This window comes from Contarinia nasturtii, unplaced genomic scaffold (assembly GCF_009176525.2).
Source record: "Contarinia nasturtii isolate CC-2019 unplaced genomic scaffold, AAFC_CNas_1.1 Cnas_scaffold_2806, whole genome shotgun sequence".
Classification (NCBI taxonomy): Eukaryota; Metazoa; Arthropoda; class Insecta; order Diptera; family Cecidomyiidae; genus Contarinia; species Contarinia nasturtii.
In genome coordinates this window covers 297,588-315,372 of record NW_022200123.1, presented here as the reverse complement: position 1 = coordinate 315,372, position 17,785 = coordinate 297,588, and the positions used below count along the sequence as shown (strand labels likewise).

The window sequence follows — 17,785 nt, the reverse complement described above, 5'->3', positions numbered from 1 at the left end:
CTCTCTCTCTCTCTCTCTCTCTCTCTCTCTCTCTCTCTCTCTCTCTCGATGTCTCTGTCGAACGCAAGAATTCTATGACGTGCAAGTTTCTCATTTAATTTTTATGACTTTTTTCTATGGTATTTCATAATGAGTGATATTTTTTGTTCATTCAAATGCGAGCTCAAATGAAATTTCTTTCGGCGAAAAAAAAGTCAAAGTACTCTCTTTACGTAATGCATATAAAACCCGTGATTTTTCTTTTCATTGTTGTTGTTTCTACTGTCGTTTGCACTCTTAGCGCCATTTCATGTCATTGAAATGGGTTATACTTTGAAAAAGGAATTGCTATGAGAGGGAAACGAGAGAGAAGAATTTAAAAAAACTGCCAAAGGATCAGCACTTCTGGTGAAAACTGTATGAGGGGGACAACAGGCCAATTTTAGCATCATATCGAAGCCACACAGACACAGCAAGAGAGAGAGAGAGAGAGAGAGAGAGAGACGAAAATGAAAATTGACGGGAACAATGGACTATTTAATTAAAATCGATTTTCACAGTGATTTAACTATTTGATCGAAGAAATAGCTCCATTTTGGCTACAACTTCAAATGGCTTTCAATCAAATTATAGTTTTAAATGATCTCCTCCTGTGCACAAGTGATATTTTCAAATGACCATAATTGTGTGTGTTTGTATATCTACAACTTTTCAATAGGCCTCTTTGATTCGATTCAAAAATGATAATAATGAGTATGTGTTTGTGTGTGTATGTGTGTGAGTATGAGTAGGAGAGAGAAATAAAGCAAATGCTTATGTTTTGTTTGAATATAAAAGCGGAATGTCCGTCATCGTCATTGGTACTGGTGGTGGTGCTGCCATTGCTGCAGTAGACAGAAAATCTATTGAATATTTTCAATTTCTTGCCTAGTATTATGCATATAAACAGGGAAGTCCGCCAACAACAACAATAACAAAATTATCATCACCAATCGACACACAAACACTCTGATTGGAAACATTTTCATTTCGTCTTTCTCTATTTTGTAACTTGCTTTGTGCTGGCGTGTTGGCTGTTGTTGCCAGTCTTCTGTGCTCTATGATACAAATACACATGATGCATAGCAGCCAAAACATATATATCAACTGTGGATGTGCGCGCACTCACTCACTCAATCAAATTGCCAGCGACTTGGTGCCAACAAAATAATAATAATAATAATCATAATCATAATAATAGATGTACACAGAGCGCGTTTCGATTATATGCTTTGTTACATGAACTGGTTGGCTTGTTATACGGACCGACAGAGTTTACACATCCATATATATATATACTATCGTTTTGAGCTTCGATTCATTCACATCTTCTATTCATCTACACATAAATGGTGTTCTATATGAACATATGTATGAATTTATCTAATATATATATTATGTTTATAAATTCTCTCTAGAGTGCTGATTGTATGCGTGTGTTTGTTGTTTTTTTTTTCTTTTTTGGTTTCGTTTGCTGGCTATCGGATTATCTTAAATCTAACCAATAAAAGGATTCGACTTACCTATATTCTTATGGCGTTGGCGATAAACGTGATGTTTAAATTCTGATTCTTGGCGGAATGGGTTTCCTTTGCTGCTGCTGTTGTTGTTGTTGTTGTTATTATTTTCATTCGTTTATAAGGGCAAACAAATATGCTCTTTTTCTTTTCGATTATTGTATTAAGTAATGAGATGAGTTTGAATGTGAGAATGTGTTCACGCACCTAACGGAGCAAAAAATTAAAAGTCACAAATGAATGTCAAAACCGTACTGCACTTGGTTTTCTCTCTGTTTGATTCTGTATGGCCTTTTAATTTTCATTATTGTGTGGAATATAACTGTATTTGTGGGTTTCTTTAATCCTAGAACATAATTACTGTTAGCAAGATTAAAATGAAATTCATTGATTTCATCAGCTTTTTCTACTTAATTCACTAATCCACTAACAAACAATTTCTCTGCCTTCGATTTCAAAACATTTTTTTTTTCTCTCATCTTCTTCTTCTTTTCTTGTTATTTATTTGTAAAATCTTCGTTTTCTTTCACTGCGTTTTTATTTCTCACTCTCTTGCCCAAGCGCGCGTGTATGTCTATTTTATAATCGTATATTTTTACGCACGGTCTCTTCTATGTCTACTACATAGATTTTTATTTAATACTCTCGTTTAACTGGCTCTACATTATCGTATTCAGCTTGTTTTTGTTCTATATTTTTCATCCTGCTTTTGCTGCTTATTATTTTTTCTCACGTCTTCTCTACTTTTTTTCTTTCATTCTCGTGAATTTCATTTACACTCAAACGAATGAAGAACGAACGAGAAAAAAAACAACAACAATTTGTCTGTGTTGATTTCGTTGTTGGTGATGATGATAATGTTTAGCTTCTGCTATTTTACCGTATATCAAAATATGATTTTGTTTCGACGCACTATAAACATTTTTTTTTCTCTTCGGGTCTCTTTATTTCTGTGTGATCATCACAGCTTCGCAGTGATTTTTTTCTGTTGTATGTATCATTACACTTATATATATAGATATATGTACTGCACTCGGTCTATACCACTGAATTTTGAATGGAAACTACAAATACAAATGCAGCGTGACGAGAGAGAAATAAAAAAAAGCTAGTCAACTTGAAGACACTGAGAATGAATGCAATCAAATCAGGCTAAAATGAAATTCAGAGATACTATTAGAGCCAACTTGAACCACGGTCGAATTGAAAATGAAAAAAAAATTGCAATCGAATTGAATTTGTTCACAAATAAACTATGATGGATTCGATGTTGTTTTCACTACAATCTCCTTTTTTTGGTGCGTTGAAAAATTGTTCGTTGCTATATTGTTGTTGTGAATTTTTTTTTCTTTTTATTTTTCATCTCCGTTCATTTTGAGCACTTTTGTTGAACTGTGTGCGCCAAGTTTAGTGAGGTGCTTGTAATACTCTATACAGCTACTTTTGCTGTTGCTGCTGCCTGTTACTGCTTATGTATGCTGTCCAACTACGTTCCAATACTCAATGTACGGGCTTGTGTGTATGCATATGTGTATTGGTCATTCATTATGCGCACGCCCTCTATCTCTATCAATGTGTGTTGTTATTCTCTTTACCGTGCATTTTACTCTCTTTGTTTTATTTTTTTGTATCGAACACTCACCGTTTGCATGTCATGCATGTGTGTGTGTGTTCGTGCCATATACTTCTGATACGAAACGAGTGCGAGAGAGCGAATGAGAGACTGAACGCACTGACAGCGACCATCACCTGTGTTGATGTTCAAGTCAGTGGCAACCCCAAAAAAAACCTGATATCAATTTCAATTGTCAGAGAATTTCGCGCGTTTTTTTATTATTATTATCAATCGAAAAATTGTATTCCATTCAACGAATGTTATAAAATGCACAAAACAATTATCAAGAAGCAACGATGAATTAAATAAACAAATGTGAAAAATGGCTTACAAATACAAAATCAATTTTTTTTTGATGAAAAATCTAACCGCCCACACAAAAAAAAAATCAAAATACCACAAAGAGCGACATAAAACTTTTTATTTTACTACACTTACTACTGATGATGTGTGTGACACATTCACATACATACGCGACTGCGTCAATGGCATTCACCACTCACTGATATACATATGTATTGTTTACGTTGGGATGTACGAATAAAAAAAATGTTTGAAAACGGTTCGTTAATACATACTAAACGCACATTGTATTATTTTTTTTGTTGTTGGTTCTTACAATTTGCACAATATTTTTTGTTTGCACAAGCAAACCATTGATTTTTATAATAATAATCAAGTTTTTACTGCAAACTGTTTTTTTCTCTTCTTTTTAAATTGAAATGAAAGCAAACTTTTTAAATGGATTTTATACTTGCAGAACAATGTTCATTGCGTTAAAGAATTTATGATTGAAAATTCCATAACATCAATGGACTGTGTGCTGAAGTAAAACTTCTCCATTTCTGTCAACGAATATGCTTTTGTGCAAGTGTATTTGTGCAAATGCGATGTTGGCGCTACACATTGGCCGGAGTTGAAATGAACGTGAAAAATCGATTTCAAATATGCAACTTACTTCATCCCGAATGAATGAATGTTTGAATCGTGCCGAAGTTGATGCGCGCAATATTTGAATATTTGAAATGGAAAAACCGCTTAAAATGAGTTTAAAAGAATCAAATAAAATCAAATAAAATTCGAAACACGTTTTTCTGATCATTTTTAAATACTATGTATTTTTCCGTTTAAATCACATCATTTAGCTCAATTACCTAATAATTTGGTTGTTCATCAATAGATTGACTTAACACTAACATAATTTTAGCCTAATCAAAATGTATCTGATTTTCACCGTCTTCGTCATTGTTACTTTGGTAACCTGTTCCACGCTCATTACCTTTTCATCATGGTTGGATGTGTGTGTGTTTGTATGAATAATTTCGATACGATAAAATCGTAACATTTTCTAAATTTCAGCTTATAACTAAATACAATTCAATAAATTAAATAAATAGTAGATTTTATAAATAAATTTGTCTATTTGTTTGTTTGTTTTTAAGTTATTAGATGTACATTTACAATTGTTATTGAATTTATATTTTTAAACATATATTAAATTCCATCGGCTTTGAACTGTTTATTAATTCACTATGTGCCAATGTTTCGTAGTTTGAATATAGTTCGATTGCGGTAGTGTGCAAATATTACCCCATCATGAATGGTGTATGGGTGTGTGAAATTTTATTAATTTTTTTGTTTTGTTTATTTGCTTCGCAAAATCCGCTTTTATTTTAAACACAAACATTCAACAAAATGTTCATACATTTCTTTTTCATATATCTAGAATTTGATTGTAACATTTTATTTTAAAAATAACAAGATTCTTGCATGGATAAGATTTATGTGTGTTTCGGTATGTTGTTGTTGTCGTATCAATTTATATATATAGATATCGGAAATATGCATTCACAATCGATTATGTTTAGATATGAAAATGAATGTTGTGTTGTGTTTCATTTTTGTTGTTGCTGTTTAAATCATTTATCATGCAATGACTTTGTGAAATACATGTACGAGTTGAAGAGATTTATGTATATATAGTTACATTTAGGCAGTATCATTAAATCAACTATTTGACTTGTATATGACTAATCCATAGATTTCATTTCACGATTGGAATTTGATGAGAGTTTCGCGAAAATGATTTCGATTTAAAATGGTCGTTAGGAAGAAAAAATATGTAAAGTCTGTCTCGTGTTGATGTATGATTTTTAATGACAATTTTTCGATTTCGTTTGGGCGCAGTGAACTGAAAAAAAAACGGTCGATCAGCGTTAGATATTTATCGTATTTGGAAATTTAAAAAAACGATGAATACTTTTCTAATTCTTTTGCAATTATTTCGACATTTTCACCGAGTTATCCATCTATTTTGGGAATGATTTGGGATATGACAGGAAAATGTCAACAAATCAAACATTCTATGTTTCCCTCCCAAAATAATCAAACCACTTTAAACGATGCGGTTAAAGTGAGTTCAAATGATTCCGTTGCAATAATAATAAAACAAATGACTGAATGCATTGCGAAATATTGTAACGATAAAACAAAAACATAGCGTGCATTCTTAATCGAAACTCATTTGAAAATGGCGTCATAAACAATTGACTAATGTATCAATAAAATGAAATATGATACGGGAATGGCAGAGCGTTAATTCACTGGGGACGGCATAAATGTGAATTTTATTTGCATTTTCATTAGATCCATCGAGAATCCACAGCATGTGCATGAGTTGAAATGAGTATTATTTCAAAATTCGAAATGCAGATGATATTTCTCTCTCTCTCTCTTTGAGAGATTGAGTATGCAATGCGGTCGCATTACCGTATACGTCAACAATGAATGGATTTCAACTTACCGGTGTAGAGTAAACATAAAACAGTTTGACATTTTGGCAAAAACATTGGCATTAAGAGACTTGTTCTGGGTATATTAACATTGTTTTTGATTTGGATGCAAATTTTTACTGCATCAAACACAATTACCCACATTGCCATACCTCACGGTTATACGGACAGACACAGGCACCACATTTATGCGACTATAAATAATGGAATCTCGTATCAATCCATCGGAAACTATTCATATCGTCGACGAAGCATAAAATCAGTTGGATGTGCATAATTAGAGAAAACTGTTTGCAGGGAATAAAAGAAAATCTGTGCCACAGTAAGCCCGGGAACTTTGAACATTTGTATACAAATCCACACTACATTCAACTAACCGCGTTTTGTGTGTTTGCACAGTGCACAATTGCACATACATCATGTGAATATTGCGTATGTGTGTGTGGAATTGCTTCTATGTGTAATGAGCGATACCAAAGAATGGATGGAAAGATAACGAATGCAAATGCACCTGGTGCGAGTGAAACAGTAAAAGTTGTTGTTGATTTTAAAAAAAGAAATGATGTCCAGTGTTTGGTGAACGGAATAAATAGCAATTGAAGCGCGTTTCAACAAAATATGGTCACAAAAGCCATAAATATACAATAAACAGAAATTCGACGCAATGAATTCGCCATTCTCCCATATGAATAGAAAGTGTTGAAAGACTTGAAAAGGAATAAGCAAAAGCACATTCACATGTTACATGCCGCAGGACTCTATTGTCCAAATTCACATGCACACAAATCATCATTTCTCCGAAACACGAAATGTCGTTCCACTTGGTGAATTGTCATGTGTATATCTCCTTCGTTCGCAATCAATGCACACAGAACGATGAAGAGAGAGAGAGAAATTAGAAAGATTGCGTCGCATTGCACGCATTTGGTGATTGTGGTGACATATTTACCATACAAAAGAGCTGAATTCACTTTCAATTCGTCTTTTGAATGAAAATTCTCATATTGATTTGGCATTTGTATTTGGCGTGAAAATGATGAATCGCTGTACTCCGTAGAATGTGTTAAAAGAGGCAAGAGAAGAAGAAAAAACTTTTGCCACAACGAACGTTTTCGTCTCATAAATTCGTTTGAAGTTTGATTTATTGGATTTATTCACGGTCAAAAAACACATTTTTTTTCCTCTTTCAGGCCAATTTGAAGGAACTGAACTAAAAAGTTTCGTTTTTACATATGTATATAAACTTTTTTTATGTATAATTTGCAATTCGGATGAATATGACGATCGTGAGCAAAAGTATCACACCAAATGACGACGTGAGAAAGTTTTATGCATAATTGGGTGCGAAACGAAAATGTGCACTGGTTAAATTCTCAGTTTGTGGATGCATCAAAAGTTGAAAAAGAATCAAAAACTAAGAAGAAACAGGCCGCCAAAGCACGAAGCAAAAAGTATTGACACATCGCATGCCGAAAACGAATAAATTTCTTTAATAAATTAATGAACTTATTTTTTTTCTTTTTCAGCTGTGTGTTGCTTGTGCTCGAATAAAAGACCCAATTTTTTCGTCAGCAAACTATAATTGTGGCCAGATTTTTTGTTTTCAAGAATTGCGTCTCTCTCTCTGCTGTGCACATATGTTTCCTGATTTATTATTATTATTACTTTAGTAGCTCATTAACTTGACTTGTTTATTTTCATCGCACCACTTTCCCATGTTGTGCCAATATATATTTTGTGGGCGATAATCCATTAAGATTGTGTTGTGAATGCGCGTTCATTATAAAGAAATCATTTCGTTTGGGCTAAAAGTCCATTGCAAAGAAAATAATTATGGACAATTAAGACGCCTGAGAAAAGAAACGACTTGTGAATTTCTTTTGAATGAACCACAGTGCGAACAAAAATTAAATGAGAAAATTAAATAAATATTCCGAAATGACTGCTGACCATGCATTACAAACTCTTATCGATGTTATCAATCACCTCAATTATATTGTCGCATGGAAATGTTCAATTAATTCTACCCTTTTGTTAGTGTCCGATAAATTACCTTTCAAGATCCATATGGACTTGTGCATGAAGTGTTGCCACAAAAGAATTTTCTACATTTCTTATCTGTGCTTCGTGTCTCATTCACAACCACTTCAAATGAACCGAATTAGTGGTTAATGAATAACACATTGATTGAAAACCTCAACGCACCAAAATTACTTGATTACAGTTATCGAACAATGGTAAACGGATGGTTCAACTAATAGCTTCATTCCATTTCGCAATATAGACAATTCCAAACACGATTTATGACCATTTTCAAATAACACAACGTGTGTTTTGTATGAAACATAAAACAAAAGAGCTTAGAAAACAATTTGTGATATTGTGTATCAATGCATTTAAAATGCATGGCAGTAATTTGCATTTGTGGCTTTTAATTCTAATCCAGGATGTTAATTTATGCATGCATGCAAATGTACAAATACCAAATCGAAAACAAATTTAATTGCAATAGAAAAATGGAGGCAAAATTGGACAAAATCATTGAATTTCATGAAATACGATACAAATACAGGTCTAACTGAAATGCAACTGTTGATTATTGAATTAATTAGTTTCTATTCAAAGGAATAAAATCTCGTACCAAGGATGAATACACTCATATTTAAATTGAATCATCAGGTTAATTAGATTTAATAGATTATTTTCGGTTAAATTAAACAACAATAATAAAAAAAACTACTCTGTATACGATCGAATATTTACTCTTGACCGTTCATCGATTGATTTGCTGGGTGAAAGCGAACAAAAAATATGCACACAAATAGATTGAATTTATATTGGAAATTTTCCATTTTAAATGGCGATTTTCAGTTGCTGTGTATCATTAAAAATAGCAATTTCAGTCATTTTTGGCCATTTTTGGATTTGGTGCACGTTTGCAAACAATATTATGCATGTGTTTCATTATTTAATATGTATAAATTTCGTATAGTTTTTGCGCTATCGTTAAAAATTAACCACATCAACACCATACATTTTTTACAATCATCGTCGTCTGTTTTTTTTAATTTTTACTCTCTCTCTCTCTCTCTCTGATCTTCTACATTTTACACTCCGTTATAAATTCTGATTAAATTTATAATAAATGCTTTCATTTCAACAATGTTGGATTATTGTTGTATTTTACTATGTTTCGCAAAGGATAAGCCATGAGGGGTTAACCATATTATTAACGAATTTTGCTGGGCCTCATTTTTTCGTTCTCTTACATTTGTTAAAACATTTCATAATAAAACGGTGCTTTTGGATGTAAATTATACAATACGAATGGTCATAAGTCATAATAGTGTCAATTAATACATGTATTTGTAGTTTCGAATATTATTACATATTACTAGTGTGGATTTTTCTGTCTATATGTGTATTTTTTTAAAAATCTATTTTATTTTATTTGGATATTTATCAGTTGATTTTGTTCGTTTCGTTTTTTTAGTTGGGTTTATCAAATTTGACTATTTTGTTCAATATTTGTTTAAAGATAGCGTGAATTAATTACATTGGTATGCAGATGTATCTATATGAGTTGTTCGTTAGTATGTATGTCAGTGTGTGTTTGTGTTTTTGTCACTTAAATTTGTTAATGATATATTTTCATGCTCTCCGTTCGTTCGTTCCCGAAACATATTTGGATTCGTAATCGCCTTTTATTTTAAATAATAATAAAATACATAAATCAATTGGTTTTTCGTGTATGCTTTTTTCACCCCCCTCCCCTCCTGTCTCTCTCTGTCTCTTTTTTTCTCCGTTTATTTGTTGTCGATTTGTTCGGTAAATTGTCCTAATTCATATTCGTGTTGTGTAGGCCGCAACGATGATCAGAATGCCGTATTAAATTCGTAAATGCTATTTCCGTGCGGTCGTTGGTTAGTTGTATGCTATCAAACTCGCATTTCATTCATGGCAGCTTGAGGTATTGGTTGTTTTTGGTGGTGGTGCTGTTGCTGTTGTTGTTGTTGTTGTTGTGGATGTTGCTTGTGATGAGCATTTGTTTGTGTAAGTACGAATTTCACATTTGGCGATTCATTGGACAAATTATTGGTGGCACTATTTAGTTGGCTGCACATTGAAACCAGAGCGCTTTGATCGTGTTGCGTTGACAATACCGAGCATGGTACGGTGCCTGCTATTGATACGGTTGTAGTGGTTGTTGTCGAGCGAATCGGTGGTCGGGGCGGTATTTTATTTGAATTACTAGATGATGCATTGCATCCACTGTCGATTAGCGTGGCATTACCATTTGGCAAATGCTGTTGGGCCGGATGGTACAATTTACTTTGTTTAGCCTCTAAAAACAAATTGAAAAATTGTCTAAATAATTTTGGTTAATCGATACTGTAAAACGATAACACAAAGATTCAAAAATGAAAAAAAAAAAGACAAATAACATTTAGCTCGAGAGAAAAAAAGCGATCAAACAATATAATCAATTTATGTATACATGTATATTGATTGCCAAAAATCGAAAGAATTGCGAAAGGGCGAAGGGAATTGATGTATGTAACAGATAATATCGACCGAAATAACAAACAAAAAAAATCTCATAAAATTTGAACAAAAATTAATCATGTTTTGTTCATTTTACGATGCGATAATAAATTTACGACTTTTCCCCAGCTTCGAATCAATTTATATATCTACGTGCTTTGGGAGTTTATTGAATTAAAACATTGCCGTTGCCATTGCTGTGACGTTGTGCGCGCAAGTATTTTATGCGTTTAGAAAACTGGTTCGGTCGATAAAATTAGGAAAAATTCCCAACGGAAATCATAACACATTTCTCTGCACTGTATTACTGTAGACGAAGCACATTTCCGACTGAAACTGGCATCAATTCATGTATGCAATTTCATCCAAAACGTTTCCATTTGCACGTCATACAAAATTTTAATGCCAACGCTATAATAAACCACACTTACACATTGACATTCATATGCAGATTTACAATGTTCGATTGCTGAATTGTTCAATACAACCAACATCAAATGAAATTAATAAATCGAACGATTTTAATTTATTTCGATCGTGAATGCATGGGCTTTTCAATCTCGCTAATCATATCAAATGCCAGGAAGGCGTATCACACACACACTTACATCTATATATACAAACATGTTGTCAGTCAGTTGTGCAAATATTGATTTAGCGATGCGTTGCACAATTTCAATTATAGATAATGATGAATGCACATTACAAAACAGCCTAATGTGTTTGCAACGATTTGGCCGTCCATAAAATGGTACACAAACAAATTGAGATGCAACTACCAATCGAAATGGCTTAGCCAAAACAATTACCGCAGTCTCATAGAAAACAATTGCGCGAGAAAATGTTGATTATAAAACACACAAATGCACATTTTGCATCATTAATTTTATTATTTAAACCGAAAATCAGTTTGGCTCAAATTGCATTGACAACAAGTGTATATGCATATTAATTTCATCGTGTATTTTGGCGATTGCATCAGAAGTGCATCAAATGTCAAATTTACAATTAAAACTCGGTAGATAACTCAATATCGACTTTTAGAAAGCGGTAACAAAATTTGAACACTTTAAACAATTGGAGTGTCACACAAATCACAATTGAATGCGAAAAGCAAATAATTTTATTGCTGCAAGACATAATTTTGTTTATGGGCCAAATCTTCCCATTTTTTTTCTAAATCAATAAATATTCAAGCACAGGACTATAATTCATTCATTTACTCCTGTGAAAAACAGTCTCTGGTTTATGTAAAAAACACTTTTTATGAAGCCAAATTCAATATCGATTACAAATTCCTTTTTTTGACATACACAGAAGTGCGTATTTTGTATCTGTCAACCGCACAAAAAATGGATTTGTTATCGCTGGTATCAAAAATTAACTAAAATTCCTCACTCGGAGCGTGAATGTAAATATTTAATCCTGTTTTGAAATAATATTCCCTCGGCCAAATCACCTGCAGCTGATATAATCCACAATCAATCAGAATAATAAAAAGTGAGAGAAATATTTCCAATTTAAAATGCAATGGAAATTTACGCTTCGCCTGAATTACGTGAGACGAGAAAATTATAATATAAAAACCAGTGAAATCATTTTTTGTTTGTGGTGGCGACAGAAACAGCAACGGTGGCGGTTTTGGATGATAATAATATTGAAAATATTTCGCACATGCATACCAACAATTTTATTTATCAACAAAATGTATAATTTATAATAAACTAAATACCCGCGGCAATATAAATATGTGCAGAAGATAACAAATAGAGTGAGAGCGAGAAAAAAAGGTTTAATCCACTTCTGTTTTATGTGAATTTTCGATTTACTGGAAAATTACACAAAATTGACCAAAACTGCTTCGAAACAATTCACAAAAACAAAACGAACACGAACAAACTGAACATAAAAAAATCATTCGTTTAAATTCGAGCGTATGTCGTTCATGTCCGATGGCGAGAAAAAAGAATACGCGCAATGTTACATTGGCAACAACAGTAAAAGGGTTGATCCAGGTCAATCTCGAATGCCTATTAATTTTAATTGATTGTGATTGGTACACGATTTAAATTTGTACCCGAATTGTTCGTTGCCGTAATATGGTGCATGGAATTTCGTTCAAACTCAATGATTCACATTCGATATATACATACATACATATATCGAATATGTGCATATTTTTGCGCCAACAGAAGTGATATTGCTTGTAATAGGCTCTCTAAAATTGTGCACGATACAACTATAATGGACGCCGCAAAAAGTACGATATACACACACGCGCGCGCTCTATATGTATAGTCTTTCAGTCGCTTGCCTCTTAATTGGTGCGTAATCGTTTCTGCAGTGAATGACAGATTTTAAGCATCATGTTTTTCTGTTTGTTTAAATTTAACAATGAATGCTTATTCACTTGGGATAGCGAAAATGCACCTCCGAAAATTGCATACACACACACACGCAAACGAGCATGAGTACGTTTTGTGCCAGTGCCAAAACAACTGAAAGCCAAAATTGGTTGTTCGTCATGAATAATTTCATTATATCGAGGGGCGGTCCACTTTCGCGGTAATATTATAGTAAAATAAATAAATTCGATGACCATGCTAGCGCTTATGCAAAAAAGTTAATCCAATATATAAGCAAAAATTGGAGAACATGGTATAAAACGCAAATTTTACTTATTTGAAAAAAGAAAAAAAAATACTACATGTGTAGTATCGAATACAATTTGATGAAATTGTAAAAAGCAACCGAATTTATTGCGACAAAAAACAGGTTAGACATTGGACGTGTCCAATTTAATCACAAATACAAATCGATACCGATTCGCTTATATTGCGTGAAGAGGCAGATTTTTTTTGTTCGTTGCTGGTCAATGCATTAAAATTTATGATTGAAATCAATGCAATTGAATTGAAAATCAGTTTTGCGTGTGATATGTTGCTCTGGCAGTAGTCATTTTTATTTTTATTTTCATCAATGTTCCGGCAAAAAGTAATAATTGATATCGAAACCAATGCTTGGTTGTTGTTCTCTTTCGTCACAACCCCCTCAACTAATGTGATTAGCCTTAGACGAATACATGGGATATTTCTATATTTTTTTATGGCTGGTTACTTTTTTCTATTGAATATCATGTGGAAAATGAAAATCGTTGATGTGTCAGTCATTTTTGAGTCGTTTACTCGGAAACAGGGTGTGTATATTGAACATTGCATCCGACAGAATATCGTTTCCCAAAGCAAAGCAAATGTCGTTCGCCATTGATTTATCACCACTATTCAATGTGATACATTCACTTTAAACAAGAATTTTCACAGTTCGCCCTACATCACCATCATGAATCTCAATCATCATAAATGGCATTTTTGTAAAACGTGTCCTGTACATAACACGTGCCTATGTCGATTGCGAATTCGTAATATGAACGGAAAAATTGCAATCAATGTTTGAATGAGAAAATGCCATTTAGAACTGATGAATGTCCAATGTGAGTTAGATAGAAAACTTGAGAGTATGCAGTCCACCATCGTTATTACCATTTTCAAGCGAACGACGTGAATCAACCGACATAACACGGAATTTTCATCGTTCAATGTGCGATTTGAGTGTGTATGTATGTGTGTGTGTGTGTGTGTGTGTGTGTGTGTGTGTGTGTGTGTGTGAACGTGGTCAAGCACAAGCATGTCGGCAACAATGCCCGATTGTCGAATGATAGGTACGGTCACAAAAACAATTTATGTTATAGACATCCATGCCAGATCTACGTGGAATATGCGAATTGCAACGACGATGACGATCAACAAAAAGCGATTGGGTCATTGGAGTTGTTGCGTTGGTGCCTTTTTTTCTGTCATTCGCTTCGTTTCATTATGAACAATTTCGTTTCCGGAACAAAATACGCTACACGCGTACATACAACTTGTCATTGTTCATTCGGTGTGCAATGCGTTGCAAAAGCAGCAACAGCAAAAAAAGCCACCGCCTCTTCTATGGTCTCATGTCATGTACTACATACTGTATTTATATTTATTTTTTTTCTCATTGCGGCGCTTGGATCTGTCTGCCATCGTGAATTATGTGCATAAATATGTACGTTGTAATGCGAGTGTATGGATTCAACACCAATGTCGTGTGTGCGTGTTTTTTGTATGAAAAAAGTTGCTGGCAGCACCAATATGAATGTCAATTGCAGAAAGCGCAAGAGGTGAGACCATACACCGTAAATGTGATGGGTCTATGCATACATTGAACAATGATGCACACTCATCCTCTCCACCCATATCTTGTTCACTCTTTTGGGCTGTCGCTACATCTCTCTTTTTTTTTGCAAATGTTGAACAATTTTTAATTAAAATACATTGCTAGTTTTAGTTTTTAAATAGAATTTGATTCGTGTATTATCCTCGTGTTCATGTTGTTGTTGCTGGTTGTGTGTTCCGCTCAATGTTTCTTTTTTTCTATTTCTCGTTCATCCGTTTTTCATGCTCCATTTTCATTTGAGCGAGCGGAGAGAAAGAGAGACAGCAAAAAAAATCTGAAACGTGAACCAAACCGGGAGATGAGATTATCCCGACAAAATTGGCGGACGAAAGTGAAGGAATGCGTTTGAATAGAGTGCCGACGAAAAATGTTTGGGAGGCGGAGGATAGTGTAATGGAAAAACTTTGTGCATTTTAAAATGCATTTAGTCGAAATATAAACGATGAAACGTAAGAATGAAACAACGAAGTGCCTTACAGCCCGTTTCAAAAATGCACAAAATTACCCAATGACTACAATGGCATGCGTATGGAAATGAATGGCAATTATGTTTTGCCTTCAACTATATATATTTTTATTTGTTTCGTTTTTTCTTTGCTTTCCGAAACCAGACGGCATACTATGCAGTATGCAGACTGTTGATTTTACTAAATCGGTTCTGTAGCAATAATCTCAATGAAATAATTGCACAAGAATCTAAAGTAAATTGTTTGTTAACGTATTGTAAAAGGCATTTGGTTGAATGGTATTAATACAGCTCCCATTGAACACAACGAAAATGGGAGCAGTGACTTTTCGAAATGAAAATTAAGCATTTTAACTGTAACATATGTTAGGAGAAACGAGAATTTATTTATAATTACCTAAATTACTGCTGACATTTGTTTGTGAACTCATGTTTCGTGGAAGTGTTGCAGTGTCTCTTGGACCATAGCTAATAGACGATAAATGTTGTTGCTGTTGCTGTTGATGATGTTGCTGTTGCATGAGGCTACTATTTAAGCCTCCTTTCGGCAAGGTCATCATACCAATGCTATTGTATGAAGTCGAAGTATTTCGATTGAATTGTTGTTGTTGTGTCGATTGTTGTTTGATTGGAATCGTTTGAACCACGTGCTCGCCAACTCCTTGACCACGATGGTTGCTTTTTGTATTGTATGATGTTGTTGTGGTTTCACTTAACGGTACTTTTGTTTGACAAACATTATCACCGGTGGCGTTGGTTGTTGTACCACTCGTCGATATTTGCATGGCATTCGAACAGATGTGCGGTGACTTGATGTCACTACTTGTCAATAATAGTGTGCCACCGCTATTGTCATGATGATGATTTTCTACGTCAACAATTACATTGGCGCTTTGCGAATGATTCATGTGGTAATGAGCATGTTTGATTGGATCGAATGGCGGTTGTTGATGCAGAATGCCACTACGTTGTTGATATTGTTTTTGTAAGCTTTTCACCTCAAGTCTCGTTTTATCCTATATAAAACATACCAAATATTGAGCACAAACAAATACAAATTCGAACAAAAACGAAGAAAGAGATTTGTTTTTCATTTACCCGTTGATAATATACACCGGCAAATATTAACACATTCAAGATTAAAAGACTGCAACCAATTGCAATGGTGACACTCAATGCTGTACTGTATGCAGCATAGCCGGCAGCTGAATCGAAACCGGCCAAAGTGTCGGCCGACGTTGTAACGTTAGTCACGCTCGTTGGTGCTAATGCACTGTAATTGCCCAGTGGAATACAAGTGGTGAGCAGTGATGGTTCTACCGTTGTCATTCCTGATGGTTTATTTTTAGGTTGGTTTTTTTTTTCACAGCAAATTTGGTTTTGTTGTTTTATTTCAGTTTTGTTGCAATTCATTTTTCACCATTTTTTTTATGTGGTGTGAAATAGTGTCATTTGTAACGCCCCAGCAACCAGGAACACACATATCACGACAGAAAAAAGTGAGAATGAAAAATAGAGAAAAAGAAAAATGTTAGTGCCATATTTCATGGGGAAAATAAAAAAAATGTTTTTTTAAAAATTGTACAAAATGTCACTTGTTCATGACACATGAACTCTCACATTCTATTTTAAGCTTCAATAGAAAAGAACATGCTTGAATCTGAACTAAAAAAAAGGAGTTTTTACAATTGGCTACCTGACAACAATTGTTATACATTCAATTCGAACTATGAGTGTATAAATTGTGTATGCGAAAGAGAGTAATCGAGCGCGAGAAAAAAACCAGCCCAGAGAATAGGAAAATAAAGTTAATTTTAATTCCCGTTTAACGATAGCATCTGTGTCTACAATTTATCGTGGTCGTCGTCGTCTTTTTCATCCAAAGCCTCATAACATAGATGCTCTCATGTAAAAGCATGTATATTTAGTTGGTCTTTTTTGATGATGATCAAGCTTTTACAACGTTGCATCGGAGAATTGTTAAGCCAATGATTACAGTGCCACTCATTTTAACCCCAGCTCAAGCATGTAATATAAAAGTTCACCGCCTTTGTTTAGACAAACCAAATCACATGCGATAAAAATGTTGCAAAAGTTTAAATAAATTTGTAGAAAAACGATGAAGTAAGAGAAGAGAGAAAGATCAAAATGAACAAAACGTATTCATCAACGGAAAAATCCGTCGGAAATTTTTACGCAAACAGAAAAGTTTCTGACAAAAAGAATCTGATTTGATATATTTATTCATCTCGTGATTAACTTATAAACGGAAATATGCTTAACATTAGTTGTCAAAAAAAAATGTTTGTGTATTATGTGTGTGTTGAGTGCCACAACTATACAATTACAAGCTTTTGTTTTTGCCTCATGCTTCTCTCATCAAACAAAACTTTAATTTTTTGTGCATTTAGTTTTTGCATTCGCTGGCTGATGTGGTATGGTAATTTACTGTGTTTCCGCTGTGGTTTTTTTGTTCAAAACTTTTCAATGCTTTAATTACAATGGAGTTCGAGTTCGCCAAACAAAAACCTCCTCAAAGCTAAACTTGTACAAGAATTCGGATGTGGTT

General features: G+C 33.8%; 2 protein-coding genes across 7 annotated transcripts in view; both read right to left on the bottom strand.

Moving 5' to 3' along the window:
* Positions 1-3,769, bottom strand: part of LOC116349074 (putative transcription factor capicua) — a 27,840-nt gene extending 24,071 nt beyond the window's left edge. The window contains exons 1-2 of one of the 4 annotated variants that reach the window (XM_031780333.1): positions 3,589-3,769; positions 1,542-1,895 (exon numbers count right to left, since the gene is read on the bottom strand). The gene's annotated coding sequence lies outside the window, so the exon portion shown is untranslated. Of the gene's footprint in view, positions 1-1,541; positions 2,758-3,588 lie in introns of those variants that run through there. The other 3 variants (XM_031780334.1, XM_031780336.1, XM_031780332.1) reach the window with 3 other exon arrangements.
* Positions 3,770-4,281: 512 nt separating this feature from the next.
* LOC116349125 (neuroligin-4, Y-linked) overlaps positions 4,282-17,785 on the bottom strand; it is a 183,251-nt gene continuing 169,747 nt past the window's right edge. Inside the window, exons 12-14 of one of the 3 annotated variants that reach the window (XM_031780403.1) lie at positions 16,315-16,547; positions 15,614-16,232; positions 4,282-5,341 (exon numbers count right to left, since the gene is read on the bottom strand). In XM_031780403.1, coding sequence (XP_031636263.1) covers positions 5,304-5,341; positions 15,614-16,232; positions 16,315-16,547 — 890 coding nt within the window. In that variant the 3' untranslated portion in view covers positions 4,282-5,303. Of the gene's footprint in view, positions 5,342-8,390; positions 10,311-15,613; positions 16,233-16,314; positions 16,548-17,785 lie in introns of those variants that run through there. The other 2 variants (XM_031780402.1, XM_031780404.1) reach the window with 2 other exon arrangements.